The following is a 20,774-nucleotide window of genomic DNA, read 5'->3' as shown; positions in this document are numbered from 1 at the left end:
GGTTTGGGCGGGAGGTGCAGTGCCACCGGGGCTCTGGGAGGGGATGCCTTGCTTGGGGAGCATCCGGCTCCAGCCCCCAGCCCCGCACCGGTCCTGCAGCACCCAACCGGGCTCCGGGGGCCCCCACCTTTCCCGGCCCCATCCAGCCCCAAGCATCCCTTTCTGCCCACCCCACCGCAGCCCCAGATGTTGCCCGCGGCTGGCGGCCCCACCGGTGCGGGCTGGCCGAGGCGGGGAGCGGCTGTTTGCCTTGGCTCCATCCCTGTTTGGATTTCTACCCCGTGACTAAGCCCTGCCCCGGCCCCTCCGCCCCGCCGGCTAACAACGCGCCTTCTCTCCCCCGCTGATGTCTTCCAGGTTGCCGGCCCTTCCTGAAGATCTACCAGGCCATGCAGCCCGTCTACACCTCGGGGATCTAGTAACTATCCCTGCCCAGCTCGGGGCGGGGGGGGCGGGCTCGCAGCTGGGGGGAGATGGGGACATTCAAGACCAAGTCCCCTGCGGTCCCAGTGCTTAGCCCTTTTGGTTCCCCCCGGTTCCTTGGGTGACAAAAAAGAAGCTCCCGGTTTTCTTAGAGGCTGTAACTGGTTATACTGGGCCATACTGGGCTGGCCTGGGCCGTGTTGCTTGGGGGGGGGGCTGTAGTGACTCTGCACATCAGCAGAGGGAGCCTGGGGCTGTGCGGAGCCTGGGGCTGGGGACACCTCGCCCTCCCTGGGGACACGGAGGCACACGGAGGCGTTCCTCCTCCCGCTGGCCAGAGGGATGCTCCTCCTGCCCCGAGAGCTCCCGTGGGGCTACAGACCGACGTGCCGTGACACGAGGCACCCTCCCAGTGCTGGTTCTCCCTCCCTATAGGAATCCTATAGGGCTGACACCCCGCCAGCCCCCCATCCCGCATTGCCATCCCTTGGGTGCGGAGAAGATCACTGTGAAGAGCCCCCACAGTGGCCTTCCTCTTCATCCCAAGGAAGAGTTCCCCACAATTTCACCTCCCCACTATTTACCCCGACACCATTTCCCAGTGCTGCCACCCGGGGCAGGGTCTGTGCCCCCATTCCCAACCCCACCAGCCCCGGGGTCCCAGGGAGCAGGCACAGGGGAAGGCAAAGGGGCTCATTTCCCCAGCTGCCCACGTCCCACTGCGGGTTCCCCCAGCGCCTGGCCCCACACCCAGCCTGCAGGGGGGCCCCCTCAGGGGGGAGCAGAGCCCCTCACCTTTGGGGTGTTCCCACCTCACCCCCTGAACCGGGATCTCCCTTCCCTGCCGGCCGAGCGCCCCCATTAGTTGAGATTTACTGCCACCCCAGCCTCGCCTTTCGGCTTTTAATAGACTGTTTATGGGACGCCGGTAATAAACTCCAGGTTTATCTCGCCTGTGAAATCCAACCCCCTTCTTCCCGCCTCCCCCAGCGCCAAACGCTGATGCCACCGCTCGCAGGCAGCCCCCCGGGGTGTTTGTGGGGTGCAGGAGGGGAAACTGAGGCAGGGGGGCAGCTCCTGGGATGGAAGGGGCAGGAGGAGGCAGGGTGCTGTGAGGTCTCTGCGCCGCCGCTCGTGTCCACATGCCGTCCTTCTCCGCAGCAACGTGCAAGGGGACAGCCAGACGGGCATCTGCATCACCATCGAGCCCGGGCTGCTGCTGAAGGGCGATATTTTGGTAAGGAGCCCGTCCCCCGCTCGGCCTCCCGGTGCTGCTCGTGTCCCGGGGGATCCTGGTAGCGGGGGGACTCGTCCTGAGCTCTGCTTCTCCCGCAGCTCAAGTGCTACCACAAGAAGTTTCGCAGCCCGACCCGCGACGTGATTTTCCGCGTGCAGTTCCACACGTGCGCCGTGCACGACCTGGACATCGTCTTCGGCAAGGAGGACCTGGACGAGGCGTTCAGAGGTAACCGCGCTGCCCGCCGTGGCGTCTCCCTCCTCCCTTCTGCCACTTTTCAGCTCCTCCTGCGGCCCTGAGGCTGCTCCCGTTGCTGGGATGTCTGGGCACCCCGCTGATGGGGAGCGCAACCCATCCTGGCTGGTGACAGCATCATAAATCCCAAATCTGGGCATCGTTGCCCAAGGAAAACCTTTACCAGCTCCTGCCCCTGAGCTGGCCAGGGCAGCTTTGGGCACATTTGGGGTGCTCGTCCGTGTGTGGTTGGTGGGACAGATGGGGATGGTCCCTTTGCTCTGCTCTCTCCCTGCCAGATGACCGCTTCCCCGAGTACGGGAAGGTGGAGTTCGTGTTCTCCTACGGCCCCGAGAAGATCCAAGGTACGGCCGGCTCACCCTGCGAGGAGGGCTCCCTGCCCCAAAAAGCCCAGCCCTAGGCACGCTCTGTCAGTCCGTCTGCCTGTCCCCAGGCAACCCCAAAAGCCCCAGCCAGCCACGTACACCTTGTCTGTGCATCCTGATGTACCCCCCAGCCCATCCGTCCCTCTTGGTGCCCCCGTTCCTATATTTATACCCTGGGTGCCCCTCCAATTGTCTCCCAAATGAGGGAGAAAGCCCCGTCCGTGACGCTCCTGCCTTACCCCACGTGCCTCCCCCTTTTTCCCTCACCCCATCCCACCCATGCCGTCCCGACCGACCGTCCCTCATCCTCCCAGGCATGGAGCACCTGGAGAACGGGCCCAGCGTCTCCGTGGACTACAACACCTCCGACCCGCTCATCCGCTGGGACTCCTACGAGAACTTCAACATCCAGCGCGAGGACAGCGCCGAGGGAGCCTGGGCCGAGCCGCCGCTGCCTGCCAAGCACCTGGAGAAAGGTCAGGGCCGCGGGCGGCTGCCGGGGCCACCGGGATGTTGCCGTGCCTCGGTTTCCCCTTGCTGGGGACGAGGACGCCTCGCTGTCCCCGCACTGTCTGCTTGGAGCTGGGAGAAGGCCCCCGAGCCCCTGCTTGGCTGCTGCATGTTGGCTGCCCTCGCCTGCTCACCAGGGACAGGGCGTGCTTGTATTTTATATATATTGAGGGTGCCGGGCCTGCGTCCCGGTGGCCAAAGCACCTGTGGCCGAGCAGATGCCTGAACTTTCCTGGCCTGATCCGCACAGACGTCCCCGGGGCAGGGACAGCTGCGGTCCCCGGCTTCCCTGAAGGTCACCGGCTGTGCAGGGTGGGAGCCTGGGTGGCTTCGCCCGTCCCGTCCCCGCAGGGGTCTCGTCCTGGCAGCTGTCTCCTGCAGGCTGCCTTTGGGGTGGGGGCGCACAGCTCTGCCCCTTGTGGGGTCTCCATGGAGTAGGGAGACCCCCCCGATCCTCCTCCCGCTGGCTTTTGGTGGAGAGCCTCCTGTCTGGGTGGAAACTGGGAGCCAGCACGGTTTTGCTGTCTCTTTCCCCCCTCTCCAGCTCGGTTTCCTTCCTCCCTCGCTCTCGGCGGCTCCAGCGGGTGGGCAGGCCGGCGGGGCGGCCGCGGGGCGGCCGCGGGGGCCGGGGCCCACGTGCGCCATGGGGCCGGGATCGGGGCCGGCGGTGTGCGAGGCGGCGGTGCGAGGGGTCCGTGTTTATGGTTGTTCTGGCCTTATTTGGGCAGGGAATCGCACGCCGGCATTTTTGGCACACCAGGCGCGAGCGAGCGGCGGCGGCGGTGGGGCGGGGGGGGGGGGGGACCGAGGCTGGCACGAGGTGTGGGGGGGGGACGGGACCAGAGCCGGGGTGGGATCAGCCGCCGCGCCGTTCCTTTGCCACTGCCGCTCCCCGCCGCCCGGCGAAGGCTCCCGGAGGAGGCGGCAGCCAGGGAAGTCGGGATCACCCGCGAACCGGTGGGTTCCCCCGCCCCGCGCCGCGTCTCCGCCGGCCCCTGCACCCGCCACCCTCGCCGTGGCTCTGCTTGGGGACCAGGCTGGGCACCGAGGGGGTGCTGAGCTGGGTGGGATGGGGGGGGGGGGGACGGGCCCCAAGGGGCAGGAGGATGGCAGGGGGGCTTTGAACCGCCATGTCTGGCTTTCTGGCACAGAGGGTACCCAGGCACGGGCTGCTCCGCGAACCCCCCTGCTGGCCTTCTCCAGGTCCCTGCTGGCCGCCTGGCCCGGGCTGCCCCGTGGGAGTCTGTGAAAGCGGGGTGTGCCGGGACACCCCCCGTCCCCATCCTGCCACACGTCATCTGTCCCCGCGTGGCACTAGCGGCTGGTGGCTCCGCCTGCCCTCCTTCGTCCTCCTCAGCGGGGCTGTGGGGTTGGTGCTTGCTCCGTGACGAGTTCCCACCAGCGTTCTGGCAGCAGTCACTGCTGCGGTGGGTCTTCCCCGCGGCTGTTTTTGGGGTTCACATGATCCGGTCCAAGGTGGATGAAGGATTCGTTGCTTCTCCTGGCGGGGCCAAGCTGTAGCAGCGCTGCCGCTTTTGCAGCTTGCTGGAGGATTGCTGCCGAGGAAGTTTTGGGGCAGGTGGGCAAAGCTGGATACGTAATGGCGGTGGCGCAGAGTGGGGGGACACCAGGCTCGGGACAACCCTGGGGCAGTGCGAGGTGGTGCCAAAAGGCCACGCATGTGTCTCCAACCCAGCAGCTCCCCGTAACCACAGCCCCTTGGACCCACTCGCCCCGCTGCACCCGTTGTCCATCCTTCCCCTGCCTCCCTCCTCCGTACCAGCCCCGGCCCCGCTGCGGGCCAGCCCTGCCCGGCCCCGCTTTGTGCCGAGGCCGGGACCGGGGCTGCCGAGGCTGGGCCAAGCCCAACATCTGCAGGGGACTTGCTAAATCCCCACCTGAGTAATGCTGCTGGCGCCGGGCTCGGCCGCGCTCACGCGCTTGCGCTCCCCTCCTGGTGTACCCTTTGGCCGGGATGGAGGGGATGGGATGTCTGGGGGGGCACGGACGGGGGGCACCAGCTCCCCAGGTCAGCCCTGGCTGCGAAACCTCCTGGGGTTATGCCGGTGCCCTTCTCCTCCTGCCTCGTCTCCCCGTCCCGTGCTGGGAACAGGGTGGCGGACACCAGTGCTGCACCTTTCCGTGGGTCCCCACGTCCCCAGAGGGGGTCACTGCCACGGGTTTGTCCCCGCTGCGGCGGGGCGGGCGTCTTGCTGGGCACCCCCATGGGGAACATCTCCCACGGTGGGGCCGGATCCTGCCTCCGGGGGGGCCACCAGGACGGACGGGGAGCGCGGAGGAGCGGGAGAGCCGGGGCGCGCGGAGGCGGGGAGCCAAATGGGCCAGGCCGGGGCTGTTAAAGCCATCGTGGAGCTGCCGGGCTGCGGCGCTCCCCCCGCGGCTGGCTCCGTCCCCTGGCCGGGCTCTGCGGGGAGGGGAGCCGCTGGCTCTGCTCTCGCCTTCGCCAGCTGACTAAAGCCGAAGGAATCCGCTTCCCCCTCCCCAGCCCGCCCATCTCCGCCGCCCTGCGCTCCGACCGCCGCGAGGTAAGGGCTCGGCGGGTGGGTTTTTGGGGGGCACACAGGGCTCGCACCCTGCTCCTGGGTCAGCGGGGACCCGGCTAGGCTGGAGCTGGGTCCGTGGGGAGGCTGTCCTCCTTCCTTCGGGTTATTCCCCATGGGGGGAAATGCTGGAGCATCCGCGGGCTCGGCTGGATGTTTGGGCTGGGCATGCGAGCCGGCAGCTGCTTGCGAGGCAGGGACTGTCCTCTGACCTGATATTTTGGGGTGGAGAAGCGGGGACTGCGGGACTCCGGGCCAGCAGGGCTCACACCAGGGATGCGGGCTGGGTGCCCGGCAGGCACTGGAAGCTCAGCCCCTTCTCTTTCTCCTTTAAGGAGTCCGTAAAGTCAAAACCTGCTGGGGCAGGTGTGCGTGTTTGGGGTCCTTGGCCTGCCCTCCCATGGGTGCCCAGAGCTGTGGGACCCGGGGAAAAAAAAATAAAAAGGTGTGAAGCGAGCAAAACAAGGTTTGCAAGGATGCCAGCTTGGTGCGTGCCACTGTTTGGAGGACACGGGGCTCTGAGTCGGGGGCCTGGCTGGAAACGAGAACGTGGGAAATGTTAATTTTGGGGGGAATGGAGTGGAGGGAGCCTTGCGTTTTGGATCGAGCTGGAGAAGTGAGGGGGAAGGGGGTTTCTGTCCCACCCGGCTCCCAGACAGGACCCCGCTGTGTTCGAGTGCCGGCCACCACCACCCGGGCTAGCGAATTGGCAGGGTCTTTCCGGCATGGGTTTTTGTGGGGTGCAGGGACCGGGGTGCCATACGTGTCCCTGAAGCAGCGCTGTCCCCTGCGTGCCGTGCAGGCTGGCACGGCTTGGGGCAGGGGTCGTGTGCGGCGGTGAGGGCTGGGAAGGGGATTTGCAAAACTGGGTTGGGTTTGGCAGATGGCGTGGCCACGGGAAGGGGTCAGGGGCTTCGCCGCCAGGGGTTTCTGCTCCTCTTGAGCTGGGCGTTTAGTTGTGATGGAGAAACTCAGGACTCCAGCAAGACTTCTGGGTCTGCAGTCCCCCCTCTGCCTCTTCAAAGCATCCTGGGGGGCCCGAAAGGACACCCCCCTCCCACCCAAAACGTGTCCTAGCTTCCTGGGGACAGGTGTGACATGGCGTGGGAGCTGGGCAGGGCTGGGGGGCTCAGGCTGGGGGGTCCCCAAGGGGCTGGGGTCTCCTCCAGCGGGGTGATGCTCTGTGCCTGGTTGGGGGGTGGCCAGGCCGTCCGTCTCGCTTTCGGGGAGGCTGTCCGTCCGTCCGTCCGTCCGTCCGTGGTGCCTAGGAAATGGTTAACGCGCTGCAGCGCTGCCCGTGGTGGAGGAAGTAGTTAATATTCATAACTAGAAGCCGTCTGTCCGTCAGGCGGCTGTCCTCCCTGCCCTCCCTGCCCTCCCTCAGAGGCATCTCGCCCCTCGCCGGGTTAACCGGGGCTGGGGCTCGGTGCCGGCAGCCCCCAGCCACCTCCCCGCTGCCTCTCCCCGGTGTGGTCTGGGCGGAGGGGAGGGATCCGACACCTCCTCGCCTCCAGCCTCCTCCGTCCTCGCCTCCAGCCTCCTCCGTCCCATCCCTCTGCCTCCTCTCCTCCGTCCCCCCCTCGCTCCCCGCCGCTGCGTCCAGCTCCTGGGGCTGAGCCCCCCTCCGGTCCCCCCCTTGCGCTCGGGGTGCCCCGAAGTTGGCCCCGGGGACGCGGCGCTGGGGAGGGAATAGCTCCGCATAGAGGGAAAGCAAAGCCAAAGGGACAAACGCCAGCCAAAGCCAGCCCCAGCCGTCGGCTCCTGTCCTGGACGGACGCACGGAGCCGGCTGCGGACGCCGCTCGAGCTGCCGCCGCGCCAGCTCCCCTGGAAGGCTCTGGTGCTGGAAGGAGCGAAGGAAAGGGATTTTGCCGCCCGCTCCTTCTCTTCGCCCGGGATCTTTTCTTCCCTGTGCCCTTTGGTAAGTCCTGACTCTGCTTTTCTTTGAGCCGGACGGGCTGGGGGTGGAGGGCTGGGGCGGGGGGGGGGGGGGATTTATGGCCGCGGTGACCCCTGGCTCAGGGGCTGGGATTACTTCTTGCCATCTTATCTGGGCACACGATGAAACCAGAGCTGGGGAGGGGGGGGGTGCTGAGCTCTTCCCGTGGGACTCAGCCTGGCTCCTCCATCCTACGGAGGGTCCTGAGACCCCGCGGACCTGCCTGGAGGCAGAGGCAGCAGGTGGGATGCTGCTGGACCAGGGGAGACGCGGCGGTGCCCCAGCCTCATCCTCTACACGAGCGCGGAGCCCCGGGCAGGATTTGCGCCGGCGCACAGTGCTGCGAGGTGCACCCTGCTGGGCGTGAGGGATTTGGGAACTGGGGGGTCCTTCTTCCACCCACCGGGCTGAGCCCCCGCCCTCTTGCCACTTGTTGTAGACCGGGTTTGGGGTTTTCTCCCGGTCTGAGCTGCAGGGTGACGGGGAGGGAGAGGGCAGAGCATCGCTGTGCCGGGGAGGCGAGCGGGGCCATAGGGCTGGGCTCGGCGGCTCCCCCAGGCTCTCCCCGAGCTGCAGCAGGGGCTGAGCCTGGGCAAACCTGGCCCTGCCAGGCTGGAGCTGCGCTGACCTTCAGGGACGGAGCCTGACCTTGCGGGGAGCTGCAACCACGTTGCAAACGGGGACCTGGCGTCCCGCTGTTTTGGGGACATCTGCACTGCCTGAGGCAGCCCGTACCCCTTCCCTTGTTGCTTTCTGGGGGAGTTTGCTCAACTTCTCAGGTGACGAGTGACAGGCAGCTGTCACAGCATGGCCCAGGGTGGCGTGGGGAGGTGGCAGGGGGCAGCAGGCAGTCACCTCTTGTCATCAGAGCCCAGGGGATGCGTGGGGACAAGGACGGGGTGCGCAGGCAGGTATGAGGCAGAACAGAACGGGGGACCGGAGGGGGCCTGACCAAAGGCCCCTTCCTCGCTTGGTGCTGCTCTTGGGGGTCACCAAATCCCCGTGTCCCCGTTTAACTGGAGGGTCCAGGGCGGGTGGGACCGGGCGCTCGGAGCTCTGTCGCCCCGCCACGAGCTGTGCCCCATGCTGACCCCGCTTTCGAGACGTTTCGCCCAGCCGTGGGGCGGTTCCCAGCCTACAGCCTAATTAAAGCCTTTCTCATCTATTTTTTCCTTCGGAGCCACGTGCTTTCATTTATATTTATTTATTCCCTTTTCCTTTCCATTCCCTTGCCCTATTTATCCCAGCCCCCCTCGGCTCTTGCCCTATTTCCCGGGACTGGCCAGCACCCGCTGCTGCCATCAGACGGGAGGGCTGGGCGATGTCCTGACTCCAGCCGATGTCTCAGCCTCTCCGGCGTTGACGCGGCCCCTGGACACGCTGCTTTTTCCTTTCTCCCTCCCCTGGAAGGGATTCCCTCCCTCTCTTCCCCCTTTCCCTGCTACGGGAGGGGTGGCCGACTCGACCGCTGCCGGTTCCTGGCTACGCTGGGCACACCGAGGAGCGCCGAGCCTCCGGCAGAAGTCGCGGACACGTCCTCATCCCTCCACGCTGGGTGCCCGGAGGAGACCCCGCTGTCCCTGCTGCCCTGGGGCATCTTCGAGGCCAGGGCTCCCTGGGCTGCCAGCAGGGAGCCGGGAGCGGAAAATCGGCATCAAGGGGGCTCTTTCCGGGGCGGGAACAGGCCGGCTCGGTAGGTCGTGTGCCGGGCGGTATTTATGGCGAGGAGGGGTCGTGGCGGGGGGCGAGGGTGTCCCCGCGGGCAGGCAGGGACCCGGTAAGCTGTCCCCGCACCCCGGCTCGGGGGCTCGCTTTCGGAAGTGTTTTGCTCGCAGATAGGAGTGCTCTGATTTCACACTATCGCATTAGGGCCGTCTTCCGCTCCTGAGTCAGCCGCCTGGCCCCCGGCCAGAGAAGAGTCATTTTTTCCTCCAAAAGAAAGTGTTTAACGCTGCTCGCAGCCCCTTCCAGGAAACCTCGGCGGGGAGCTGGAAAAACAAGAGTCTGCAGCCCAGCCGGTGCCGTGCGTGCTGCTGGGGGGGGGGGAACGGGCACGGCGAGGGGGGGGGCTGTCCTCAATGCCACCCTGGTGGCTGGGCTCCTGGGGTCCTCGCTGCGTCCCCGAAAGCCGGGCAACCCCTTTGGGAAGCTTTAAAGGTTGAAACTGGTGGCTGTGGGAGCTGGGGAGCTCGGAGCAGGATGTGTGCCCTGCGGAGCTGGCTGCGGGGTGTCCCGGTGGGGTTGTTGGGTGATGTTGCTTCGAGCTGTGGGGTGTCTGGTGCCTCCCCAGGGAGGAGACGCCGTGTGCTCAGAGCTGGGCAGAAATGCTGCATGTGTGGGAGCTCTGGGGAAGTGTCCGGCCGTGAGAGAAGGTCCGGAGCAGATCCACCCACCCTGAAAGAACAGAAAGGGTGGGAGCCTTTCTGTAGCCAGGGAAGAAAATGTCAAGGATGGGTGGCTGGCTGGGTCTGTGCATCGCCTGGGAGGGGAGTGGGAGGTTGGAGCACATGGGAAGGGGAAAGGTGGGTGCTTGGTTCAACTGCCCTCCATCCCTGGGCCGAGAACAGCCATCCAGCTGGAGGCACAGAGAACCGTGAGGCCAGATCCCCACTGCCTCCCCCTGTCTCCTAAGGCTTGTGTGTGCGCACTGCCACAGCCCCCGCTCTCCCCCCGATGCCCTGTGGCCCTTTGGGTGCAGGCTGAGCCCCGCAGAGCCATGGGGCAGCGGTTAGGCAACAGCCCATGGTACCGGCAGCCCTGACCCTCCCCATCGACGGGCCCAGGAGGAGAACTGCACGGACTTTGCACGGCCCCGGGGGGGTGTTTGCTGGATGTCGGCGGAGCATGTGGTGCTTGCGGGGCAGGGAAGGACGGCGCGCGGAGCCAGGGCCGTGCAGCCGCGGGGGCACGGGGAGGGGGTCCGGCCCCGGTGTCTGTGCATGGTGGCGCCTGCGGGATTGCGGAGGGTGCAGAGGAGACGGCGATGCTGGTAGCTATGCCTTACGGCGGCACGGAAGAGATCGAAACCACCGGCTAATGGGACCCATTAGGTCCGTGCAGCGAGCCAGCCATTGATCTGGGGTCTCGTGTTCGTTTCTCCCCTTGCAGAGGTTGGACACACGCAAGGGCCCCTGGACGGGAGCCTCTACGCTAAAGTGAAGAAGAAAGACTCCCTGCACGGCAGCACCGGCGCCGTCAACGCCGCCCGCCTCCCTCTTTCGGCAACTCCCAACCACGTCGAGCACACGCTGTCGGTGAGCAGCGACTCGGGCAACTCCACCGCCTCCACCAAGACCGACCGGACGGATGAGCCGGGGGCGCCCGGGGCGCCCGGCGGCCACACGGTGCTGAGCCCCGAGGAGAAGCGGGAGCTGGACCGTCTCCTCGTCGGCTTCGGCTTGGAGAGCGCGGTGCCCATGCACAACCACGTGCCCGGCCCCGTGCCCGCGCGCGCGCCCGCCGTGCCGGGTCGCCACGTGGTGCCGGCCCAGGTGCACGTCAACGGCGGTGCCGTGCCGCTGGTGGCCGAGCGGGAGACGGATATCTTGGACGACGAGCTGCCCAACCAGGACGGGCACAGCGTGGGCAGCCTGGGCACACTGTCCTCCTTGGACGGCACCACCACCGCCAGCGAGACCGGGTACCACGAGGCACCGCGGGTGGGCAGCCTCTCCTCCCTGCCCAACGGGCCGGCGAGCTACAACGGGGCTGAGAAGATGCTCAAGGAGGGGCTCTATGAGGCCGAGCCGCTCTCCAACGGCACCTACCCCTACGGCAACCAGAACGCCCTGGTGGGCCACCACCTCCGTGACCCGCTGGCTCACTTGCGGCCCTCGGCATCTGCGCAGGAGCACCTGGCCGCCTACCCGCAGCGGCCACCAGCCACGGCCTCCCCAGGCTGGCTGCAGCCCCCGGCGCCCCAGACCTACGTGTACGGCTATGACCTTCCTGGCGCCCACCGCTCGCAGTCCTTCCCGGCCGTCGGGACGGCCAAATACGAAGCGAACCCGGCGCTGCCACAAGCCCCTGCTCGCAGCACCAGCAGCCGGGAGGCCGTGCAGCGGGGCTTGAATTCCTGGCAGCAGCAAGGCGGCAGCCGGCCACCTTCCCGGCTGCAGGACGGCGGCTTGGAGAGCCACAGCCCCAGCCTGTCCAGCTGCAGCCCCCAGCCCAGCCCGCTGCAGCCGGTGCCCCCGCACAGCCACAGCATGCCCGAGTTCCCCCGGGCGCCATCCCGCCGGGAGATCGAGCAGTCCATCGAAGCGCTCGACGTCCTCATGCTGGACCTCGCGCCCGCCGTCCACAAGTCGCAGAGCGTCCCCGCGGCCGCCCGCCCGGACAAGCCGGCCGCCTTGCTCTCCTCGCTCTCGGCGCAGCCGCTTGCCAGTCACTATGCCCAGCCGGCCCCGCAGGTGGCCCAGCCGAGGTCCTTCGGCACCCCCCTGGGCTCCGATCCCCTGGCCAAAGCCTACTCTCCCGGCCCACTAGCTCCCATGGGGCGAGGCACGATGGAGCCAGACTACACCGTGCACGAGTACCGGGAAACCTACACACCCTACAGCTACCAGCCGGTGCCGGAGCCGAGGAGTTACGGCCATGCCGTTGCACCGGCGAGCGTCCTCCCTCTCAGCACCTCGTATAGCCCCGTGGGGTCCCAGCAGCTCCTCGTCTCCTCCCCACCGTCCCCCACCGTCCCCGCACAAAGCCAGATGCCCCCCAAGGGACTGGAGAGTTACGAAGACCTGTCGAGATCAGCGGAAGAACCCTTGAATCTGGAGGGCCTGGTGGCCCACAGGGTGGCAGGTAGGACGCTTTGATTCCTTGGGGGGGTGGAAGGTGGCGCGGGGTCCAGCTCGGCGGTGGCACCATGCGTGGTGGTGACAGGGACGGGGGACGGTGACTCCTGGTCCGTGCCAGACCCAGGCTGAGCCCATGGAAGGGGCAGCCTGCGCTGCTCGTGGAGAAACCCAGTGCAGCTCGCCATTCTGGGGGGAATGATGTGGCCCCCCACCCTACAACAGGGCAGGAATGGGCAGCAGCACCTTGCTGACGGCGATGGCTCTGTGCCGCGGAGGAGAGGCTGTGCTCCAACTCCCTGCCCGCCCTAGGCTCCGGTTTGGGGTTTTCAGGGACACGGAGGGTCCCAGCTCCCTGGGAAGGAGCTGCCGTGGCTCTGCGGCACCGCGGGTGCCCTCCCACCCGCTGCTTGAGTGAGCAGTTGTTTAATTGCGGAGCGACATTTGGGAAGGGTTCGGGGATGTGTCCAGGCTCGGGGCCAGCTCGTGATGCTGGGGCTTGGCAGCTCCGTCCGTTCCAGCTCTGCGCTCAGTCCAGAAACTCGCCCGGTATTAGAGGGAGGGGGAAGAGGCTCGGCTGGAAAAATCCGACAGCACCAACCCACCCGGCGCTGGGGCTGAGTCACCGCTGCCCCAGGAGGGGGGCAGCGCCGTGGGGCAGGATGGGGGGCGCTGGAGGTGTGGGGGGCAGTTTGCATCCACCTGAACCCTGTTTTGGGGGTTCAGGCCCACAGAGGTGTTCAGGGAGCCAGGGCAGACAACAAACCCAAGGACACTGGGATGCCCAAACCGCGCTGTGTTTCTGGGCTGAGTGTTTTAATGAGAAGATCCCGCACGCCCCCAAACCCATTGAACAGCTACGGGGAGGGAAAAAAACAGCATGGAAAAAAGGAGAGCCCTCAAAGGAGGCTTTGGAACGAGTGGGAAACGGTTGCTTGGTGTCTGTTGAAAGTCCTGCCCCCAGTGCTGGGGCCGGGGAAGGGTCCTGGATGTGGTGCTGGGCTCGGTCCCACCCCGCAGCCACCGGGTGTCCCAGGCAGGAGCGGCGTGCGGGGACGGTCCCAGCCCACGTCCAACTGCCCCCCTTGGAGCCTGTCCGTCTGTGCCAGCGGGGACAGGGCGGGTGGCCGGCCTGACCTCCAGCAGGAACGAGGTGTCCCCAAGGCAGCGCAGAGCTGGAGGGGACGGCTGACGGGAGCAGGGCACGGCCGGGTTTGTTTGCATTCCCTGCTGCTATAAACTGCCTGCACAGCCCGGCGCAGCCAGGAGGAGCGTCCTGCACTCCCTCTGTCCCCAGTGGGGAGAGAAGCCCAGGTCCTGCCATCCCTAAGTCCCCGTCCCCTCCCAGCAAGGCAGCCATCCCTTCGTCTCATGATGGGGGGACCTGCCCGGTGCCGTGCCCAGGGGGACGTTGGCAGGGCATCGGTGGTGTTGCACAAGGCCGCGTGTGGCTGGGAGCCACCGTTTATTCCCCCTGGGGGTTTAAGCGGAGCTGGGGTCGAGGTGAAGCAATGTCCCTGCGCTTCGGGTGATGTGACAGCACTCCCAAGTGGGGCCTGAGCTCCCTTGGACCCCGAGCAACCCCGGGCTTGTCTTCTGGAGCCCAACTAATTTTCTCTTGTTTTCTCTCTCTCTGTCTCCCTTTTGTATCTTGTGACATTTGTCCTGTCTGCCCTCTCCTCTCCCTGTGGGGGGCTGTGTCTGTCCCCTGTGACCCCCACCCTCCTTGCACCCTGTCCTGGTACGCTGGCAGAGTACAACGCCAAGCTCAGGGACCTCAACAAGAGCACCAAAGCCCCCCGTCCTCCTCTGAAACAGCAACGGTCCTTCTCCTCCTCTGGTTCGTTCAGTCCACCTCCCTCCTTCCCTCTCCTCATGCCTTCCTCCTCCTCCCTTCTTCCTCCTTCCTTCTCCTCCCTTCTTCCTTCTCTTCCCTCTTTCCTGCTCCCTTCTCCCTACCCTCTCACCCTCCTTCCCCGCATGCCGAGTGCTCCGTGTGTTGCATGGACGTGGGATGGAGGGAGGACGATGCTCAGGGCCCCCCTCCGCCTCCTCTGGTGGGCTGGGGAGCCCCTGGCCCTGGGTTCACACCCCCATTCCCATGGCTTTGTGTCTCATTAAGGCCTGGCACATCTCTGGCGGGGTTTCCTTGCTGTGAAGGGTCCAGATGCTCTCTCCAACCCCCCTGAGCTTTGCCCCTCTGGCCAAGGCTCTCCCCTTGGGGAGGAAGGGCCAGGAGCAGCTGAGCATCCCCTGGGTGATACGTGCTGGGGACCCGCTCGGTGGCCGGCCGGTTTGCACCCACCCAAGGTGGGGAGAGCACGAGGATGGAGGTGGCGATGGGCTGGCAGAGGAGAGCTGGGCTCTCCAGGTCTCTGGGTCACCTTCTCTCCCTGCTTTGGGTTTCTCCCCAGGAGGACTGAAGAGGTTTGAAGCCTCCAAGTCCTTGGCACAGGGTAATGTGACCGAAATGCTCCTGGGGTTGTCCCCAGCCGGGCTGGGCTCTGGTCCGTGGTGTGGCCCTGAATTCATCCAGGGATGGGTTGGGAAATTGGAGGCGCACCCTGAAGCACGCGGCTTGCAGCAGGGACGGTGCGTCAGCCTTGCAGTGCTTTTTTGGGGTGAAACATAGGTGGTAACATCCATGAGGCACCCCAGGACGGAGAGGGGGGGAGCTTGGGGAAGGGGTGGCAGTGTGGGATGCTGCTGTCCCCCAGTTTGGCCGCTCTGGGTGCGCCGTCACGGGGACACCCCGCTCCTGCGGCCCGGCGAGGCGTCCTTGGGGAGCTGGTGCTCGGCTGAGCCGGGCTGTACATCTGCAAGGGGGCACAGCATGGGGGGAGAGAAGGGTTTACTTTTCAGGCGTAGTTTCCAGCACATAAATCACCTGGGGGTCGGCGAGGCTGTGCGCGGAGCCTGGGTTTCCTCCAGGCTTCGCTCCGAGCAGCCTGTGAAGTTTCCCACTCTCCGCGCCCGAACAATGAGTCCCTTTTTTCCCCTCCTCCCTCCCCTCCCTGCCGTCCCCGTCTGTTTTCCATTTCTGGGGAGCGGAGCAGCGAAAATCCCGTGAGCTGCCGGGTGTCCTGGGCACTGGGGCAGGAGCTTGGCCACAGGGGCTGGCCCCGTGCCGCCCCTTGTCCCCCGCCGCAGCCTGGGGACCTGGGGACACCCCGGCACAGCACAACTGGGGAACACAGCCCCGGGGTGCAATGCGCTCCCCAAATTAAAAAAGCCAACCAGTGTAGGCGTGAGCGAGTGGAGGAGCCCAGCCTCTGCCTCTCTGCGATGCAAGGAGCAGGGCAAAAGGTTTGGGGTGGCCCTTCACCACGCTCTCGCCTGCCGCACGGCTTCCCGGAGACCCTCCGGGTCCCCCCCCGCCCCGTCCCCACCAACGTCTCTTTTAGCTGCCGGCCCCCGAGCACCTGCAGAAGGGATCGGGGAGTTGTGTTTCAAAGCTGCTCTTAGTGGAATTTTCCAGGCCGCCTCCGCGGCTCGAGCCAGCCCCGTTGGCTCGCGTCCCCCGCCTCTCAGCCGGGCCGCTGCTCCCCAGAGCGGTGATTTTATTGTTGCTGCCATTAACTGCGCTGATTAGTTCGAAATGCACCCGGGCCACCTCCCTCCCTCCCTCCCTCCCTCCTTCTCTCCCTCCCTCGCTGCCAGCGGAGCTGTGAGGCCGCATCCGTGGCGCTGAGCAGGCACAGGGGTGGATGGAGGAGAGGTCAGCGGGTGCGAGGTGCCGGTCCCGCGCGGAGCCCTGCAGGGCAGGGGAAGCAGCTGATGGCCGGTCGTCCTCTGCGAGCCCGTGGGAAAGGAGTTGGTGTTTGAGAAGTGCATTTCCTGGAGCGTGTTGCTGGCCTCTTTCTTTATTTTTTTTTTTTTCCTTTTCTCTCACTTTTTTTTTTTTCTTCTTCGCCACCGCGACGCCTCTTAGCAGGGCACATGGGAAAGGCAGAGGGGACGGTGCTGTCACCTGTACCTCTGCCCCCATTCCTCAGCTTTCTCCCAGCCCACTGGGATCACTGGTGTGACCTACCCAGACCCGGGCAGCCAGCACAAACCCGCGGTGACTTGCTCCCTTCTCTTTGTCTGCTCTGCAAGACCCCGAGCGCTCTGCTGAGCAGCGTTCCCTTCTCCTCGCTGGCGGGGCTGGCTCCCCAGGCTGCTCGCAGGATGCTCACAGGATGCTCGCAGGATGCTCGCACCCCTCACACCCGCTGCTGGGGGATGCTCTGTCCCCGAGCTCAGGGCTCGTGGTGCTTGGTAGGGCTAACGCAACGAGCCGGCCACTAGCCACAACCCTGGCTTGCTTTTTTTCCCTCGTCCCTGTGCCGCTGCTGTCGAGCAGATCTGAGCCAGCTTAAAAGCAGCTGGGCCAGGGGTTTGGTGCTGCTATGGGACAGGAGCAGGTGAGTGCTGAAGCTGCCACCTCTGCCGGGCAGATCCCCCTTTTCCAGACCCTCTCGGATCAGCCCTGGAGCATCTCCCACTGGTCCCCATCCCGCTGGCCCCTCCTCACCGCCCTCCCGCCCTGTGCTTGCCCGCAGGGGTGCAGTCCCGGGAGAAGCCCCCGGAGGAGAGCGCCGTCCCTGCCCGACGGCGAACCCCCAGCGACAGCCACTATGAGAAGAGCTCGCCGGAGCCCAGCTCGCCCCGCAGCCCCACCGTCCTCTCGCCCGAGGTGGTCAGCACCATCGCGGCCAACCCCGGAGGGAGGCCCAAGGAGGTGTGCAAGGGGTACTGCTGCTGGGGAGGCTGGCGGGGAAAGGCTGCCTCCAGGGAGGGGGAAGGCTTGGAGGTGGCTCTGGGACTTGTGGCCTCCGCAGCATTACTGGGGATTAATGCTGCTTTTTGGTTAGCAGGGAGGAGGTGAAAGCTTTCCTCCTCCGAGGGGGGGCGGGTCCCGGAGCTTTGTGCCCGTTGTATGGATGGGGCCAACCCTTTACCCCGCTCTCCCCCCAGCCTCACCTCCACAGCTACAAGGAAGCCTTCGAGGAGATGGACGGTGCCTCCCCCAGCAGCCCAACCTCCGGCGGCGGTGAGATTTCTCCCCCCACCCCAGCCTTCCCCGTCTCGCCACAAACCCCTTACTCTGACCCCCGTAAGTGCCGCGGCTCCGGGAGGCTGAGGGGCTTGGTGGGTGGCTCTTGTCAAGCCAGAAATTCGCCAAGGGTCAGACAGCTCCGGGCTCCACACACCCACCGCCACGAGAATCACTCCTCCTCTCCCTCCTCCTCTCTCCTTCGCATCCCACCTCTCCACGCTGCCACCCGCATCCCACGCTTGGCACCGTCCTCTTGGCTTTTCCCCGTCCTCCGCTCGCTGGGGTGTTTCTCCAAAAGGGATCACGAAGCGGGATGAGGAGAGAGGCAGGGTCTGAAAGGCAGCGTCATTTTGCCCCATCCCCTTCCTGCACCTCCCCATCTTCCCTACTGGCGTGGCAGAAGGGCAGCGGTGCTGCTGTAGGGCAGGTGAGCGGGGGCAGAAGGAGGCGCAGACAGGAGCAGGGTCTCGGGGCGACCCCTCGCATGCTGATCCACTTCTCACTTGCTATTCCCAGGGCAGGGGGGTCACAGAGCAGGGAGGTGCCAGCGTGGGACTTTGCTTGCGGTCTGTCTCTGCTCCCCTGGCTCCTTTCTGACTAACCCCGGCTGTGCAGTCGTGGTGGGTTTGTGGGGACCGGGTTTGTGTGACTGGGTCCGGTGGCAAGCCCTGATGTGCGACCTCACGGGCTGGATCGGTGCCACGGAGCAGCCGGTCAGCTGGGAAACCCATCGGAAAGTTGTCAGCCTCCCTACGCCCCCCCCCCCAAAAAACCACCTGTAGGCTGAACGCAGAGGGATGCTCTCGGGCTGGGGATGCTCGGGCTCGCCTCTGGTGCCACGTCCTGGTCCCAGCTGGCAGCGCTGGTGGCCGCAGGGCCACCTGCCCCTTGCAGCTCAGGCTGGTTCCCCCGCGGTGCTGCCGTCTGTCCCCTGCAGCGCGCTGAAGCCCGAGCCCCGTTCCACGGGATGTGGTGACCCGAGGGTGGGAGCATCCCCGGGGCATTTGGCAGCTCGGAAATGGCTCCCTTGTTCCTGGAGACCCGAGAGCTCCGGCTGGGGCAGCAGCTCCTTGGCAGAGGGACAGCGGCTCATTTTGGGGATGAGTCACTCACAGAGGTGACAGAACAGCCTGGCGGGGACGTGGCCTGGGGGCAGCGTTTCTTATCCAGCGCTAGCCAAGCAGGAGGTGTGAAGCTGAAGCTTTCAGGCTTCACTATGGTGTCCCTGGGGGGATGCAGGAGCCGTTCTCCTCCATGGGGACAGCGCTGTGCCGGGGAATTCCTGGTCCCAGCGGGACCCTGCAGTTTGTTAGCTGGCAGTGGCACGGGACCAGGTTTAGGGCAATCAGATTTAGGGAAATCAGATTTAAGGGAAATCAGCCACCTGCCGGGGCCGGGCAGCACGCTGCCCTCTCTCCCTCGCTTGGTTTCCCAGTGACTTGGCTGCTCCAGCCTGAGGCTGCCCCGAGGACGTGGCCTCAGGGGGTTTGGCTTTCCCACCACCCCCCGCCTCCCGGCACCCCTGCTGCGAGTCGGGGTGCTCAGATGCTGACGGAGGAGCGAGTCCCGAGATGAATCCTGGAGGTGTCTCCAGGGGGCTGGCAAGCGGGGCTGCTCACGGTGCTGCTGAAACACAGCATCAGGGCGATGGGTCAGACCCGTGGGGCAGGAGGGGACGGGAGGTACAGCCATGCCCTACGAATCCTCGTCACCCTATAACCATGCCATCGCCATACATGCATAGGCGGCTCCCCGGGTATGTATGTATGGGCACGGAGGTACAGAGCTCACCTGTGCGTTGCCACCCTTCGGGGAACGTGCTCTGTGCGAACATCCTCACCTGCCCGTCGAGCTGTTCTGGGGGGAGTGGGGTTTTTGGCAGTCCTGCTGCCCTCTTTGTGGGAGCAACAAGATGCGCTGGGACAGCCCAGCTCAGCCAGGCGTGGGGATCGGCACAGGGGGCTGATCGGGTGGGAGAGCTGGGGGGGAAATGGGGCGAGGAAGGAGGCTCCATGCCTACGGTGGGACCATTCCCTTATGGGGACAACGTTGAGAGATGGGGTCTGGGCCTGCCCTGCTGGGAATTGCCCACTTTCTGTCCTGCCAACCCTAAAATGGGGCAGGCTGCTTGGGCGCTGCCCTTTGTGCGTCCTCAGGTGGAGATGGGGATTGGTGCTGCTCCCCGGGGTGCCGCTTCAAACGGGGGCATCTCCTCTTCCTGGCAGCCCCCGGCTGCAGCTGGCGGGTGGGATGGGGCTGGCATCCAGGGCAGCGACAGCTCCAGCCCTTGTGCAGCTTCACCCCCCTTTAATGCTCTTGTTTCCCTCCCCGGTGCCGACAGTGCGCTCTCCGCCCGGCCTGGCCAAGACCCCGCTCTCAGCGCTGGGGCTGAAACCCCATAACCCGGCCGAGATCCTGCTGCACCCAGTGGGAGGTGAGTGCAGGGCAGGGGCTGCGGGTGGTTTTCGCCAGAGGACATCCACGAGGACACCCCTGGAAGGGTCCCTTGGCTGGAGGAGGCGCTTCTGCCTCCCTGTTTTGGCCAGATGGCTCTTGGGACCTTGTCGCTTCCCGTCGGGATACGGGGATGTGCTGAGCAACCTCCCAGCAGGGGAGGTTCTGGTGGTGGAGGCTGGAAAACGTCAAGGTCCTGGCTCTTCCTCACCCTTCTTCCTCCCTCCTCCTTTCATCCTTTCTCCTCCCAGCGCAGCTGGGTTTGCAGCCCCGCCATCCAGGCCTGTCAGCCAGAACAGTATCCAGAGCCCTCTCCATCCCGGAGAGCGGTCCCTGTCTTCTTTTTTGCTGCTTGCTGGGTTTCTGGGAGCAGCCCTTAGTGGTGGCTCCTCGCTGGGCTGTTCCCTCGTCCCCACCCCGAGCCTGGGGTCTGGACATCATCTCTGGGGTGCCCAGGTTGGGCGCTGGAGATGTCTGAGGCCGGGACTGGGAAGGCGTGGGGCTCTCCTTCGCTCTCTGTGTGTGCTGTCTAAGCAAGACAAAGCTGCTTAACTCGGATTTCTCTTTCTCTCTGTCTCACGCCTCTCTTCCATCTCTGCCCCCCTCCATCTCTCAGAGCTAGAAGGGGAGGCGGGAGCTGCCTCTGAAGAAGGTAAGGAAGGCTTTTCCTTCTCTGTCTCTCTTCCCTGCTCATCTAGCTGCCCATGCCCAACACTCAGAGCACCTGAGGATGCCCTGGTCTGGCCGTGGGTGCCCAGGTGCCCACAGTGGGGGTGCTGCGAGCTCCGGGGTGGCCCCTGGCCAGGGAACAGGGCACCCGCAGCTCCCCTGTGTGCCTTCTGCTATCTAGCAGTCGTTGGGTGGTGCTTTCTTCTTTAATGAAACTTTGGGCCCTCGGGGCCAGGTTGGGTAGCTATTTGTTCAAGATCCTTCCCAGGGAGAGGATGGCTCTTCTCCGTGTGTTTGCTGTGCTTCCTGCAGCTCCGCCAGCGTTTCTCCCTCGGAGTTCCTCAACAGGCAAATAACCCCAACCTGAACGTTGTGTAACACCGGAGAAAGTGTTTGCTTGAGGAAAACAACACAAATGTTCTGTTTCCAGAGCCAGTTTTTCAGTGATGGCTTCTTGGATACACCAGAGGAAGAAAAGCTGGGATAAAACCAGGCTTTTTCCCCCAAGCCCTCTCCTTCCCACCA

At 65.5% G+C, this 20,774-nt stretch overlaps 1 protein-coding gene across 18 annotated transcripts in view; it reads left to right on the top strand.

The window, feature by feature from the left end:
* The window catches only part of TNS1 (tensin 1), a 54,274-nt gene that overhangs the window by 24,244 nt on the left and 9,256 nt on the right, over positions 1-20,774 (top strand). For 4 of the 18 annotated variants that reach the window (XM_080599107.1, XM_080599109.1, XM_080599097.1 and 1 more), the window contains 10 exons: positions 358-418; positions 1,585-1,660; positions 1,759-1,888; positions 2,194-2,259; positions 2,595-2,756; positions 10,398-12,092; positions 16,630-16,808; positions 17,045-17,183; positions 19,468-19,560; positions 20,197-20,232. In XM_080599107.1, the coding sequence (XP_080455233.1) occupies positions 358-418; positions 1,585-1,660; positions 1,759-1,888; positions 2,194-2,259; positions 2,595-2,756; positions 10,398-12,092; positions 16,630-16,808; positions 17,045-17,183; positions 19,468-19,560; positions 20,197-20,232 (2,637 nt within the window). Of the gene's footprint in view, positions 1-357; positions 419-1,584; positions 1,661-1,758; positions 1,889-2,193; positions 2,260-2,594; positions 2,757-3,113; positions 3,748-10,397; positions 12,093-16,629; positions 16,809-17,044; positions 17,184-19,467; positions 19,561-20,196; positions 20,233-20,774 lie in introns of those variants that run through there. The other 14 variants (XM_080599100.1, XM_080599098.1, XM_080599099.1 and 11 more) reach the window with 8 other exon arrangements.

This window comes from Anser brachyrhynchus, assembly GCF_964034855.1.
Source record: "Anser brachyrhynchus genome assembly, chromosome: 7".
Taxonomy (NCBI): Eukaryota; Metazoa; Chordata; class Aves; order Anseriformes; family Anatidae; genus Anser; species Anser brachyrhynchus.
Note: the sequence above shows the minus strand (reverse complement) of the source record. Positions and strands in the feature narration are given on the sequence as shown.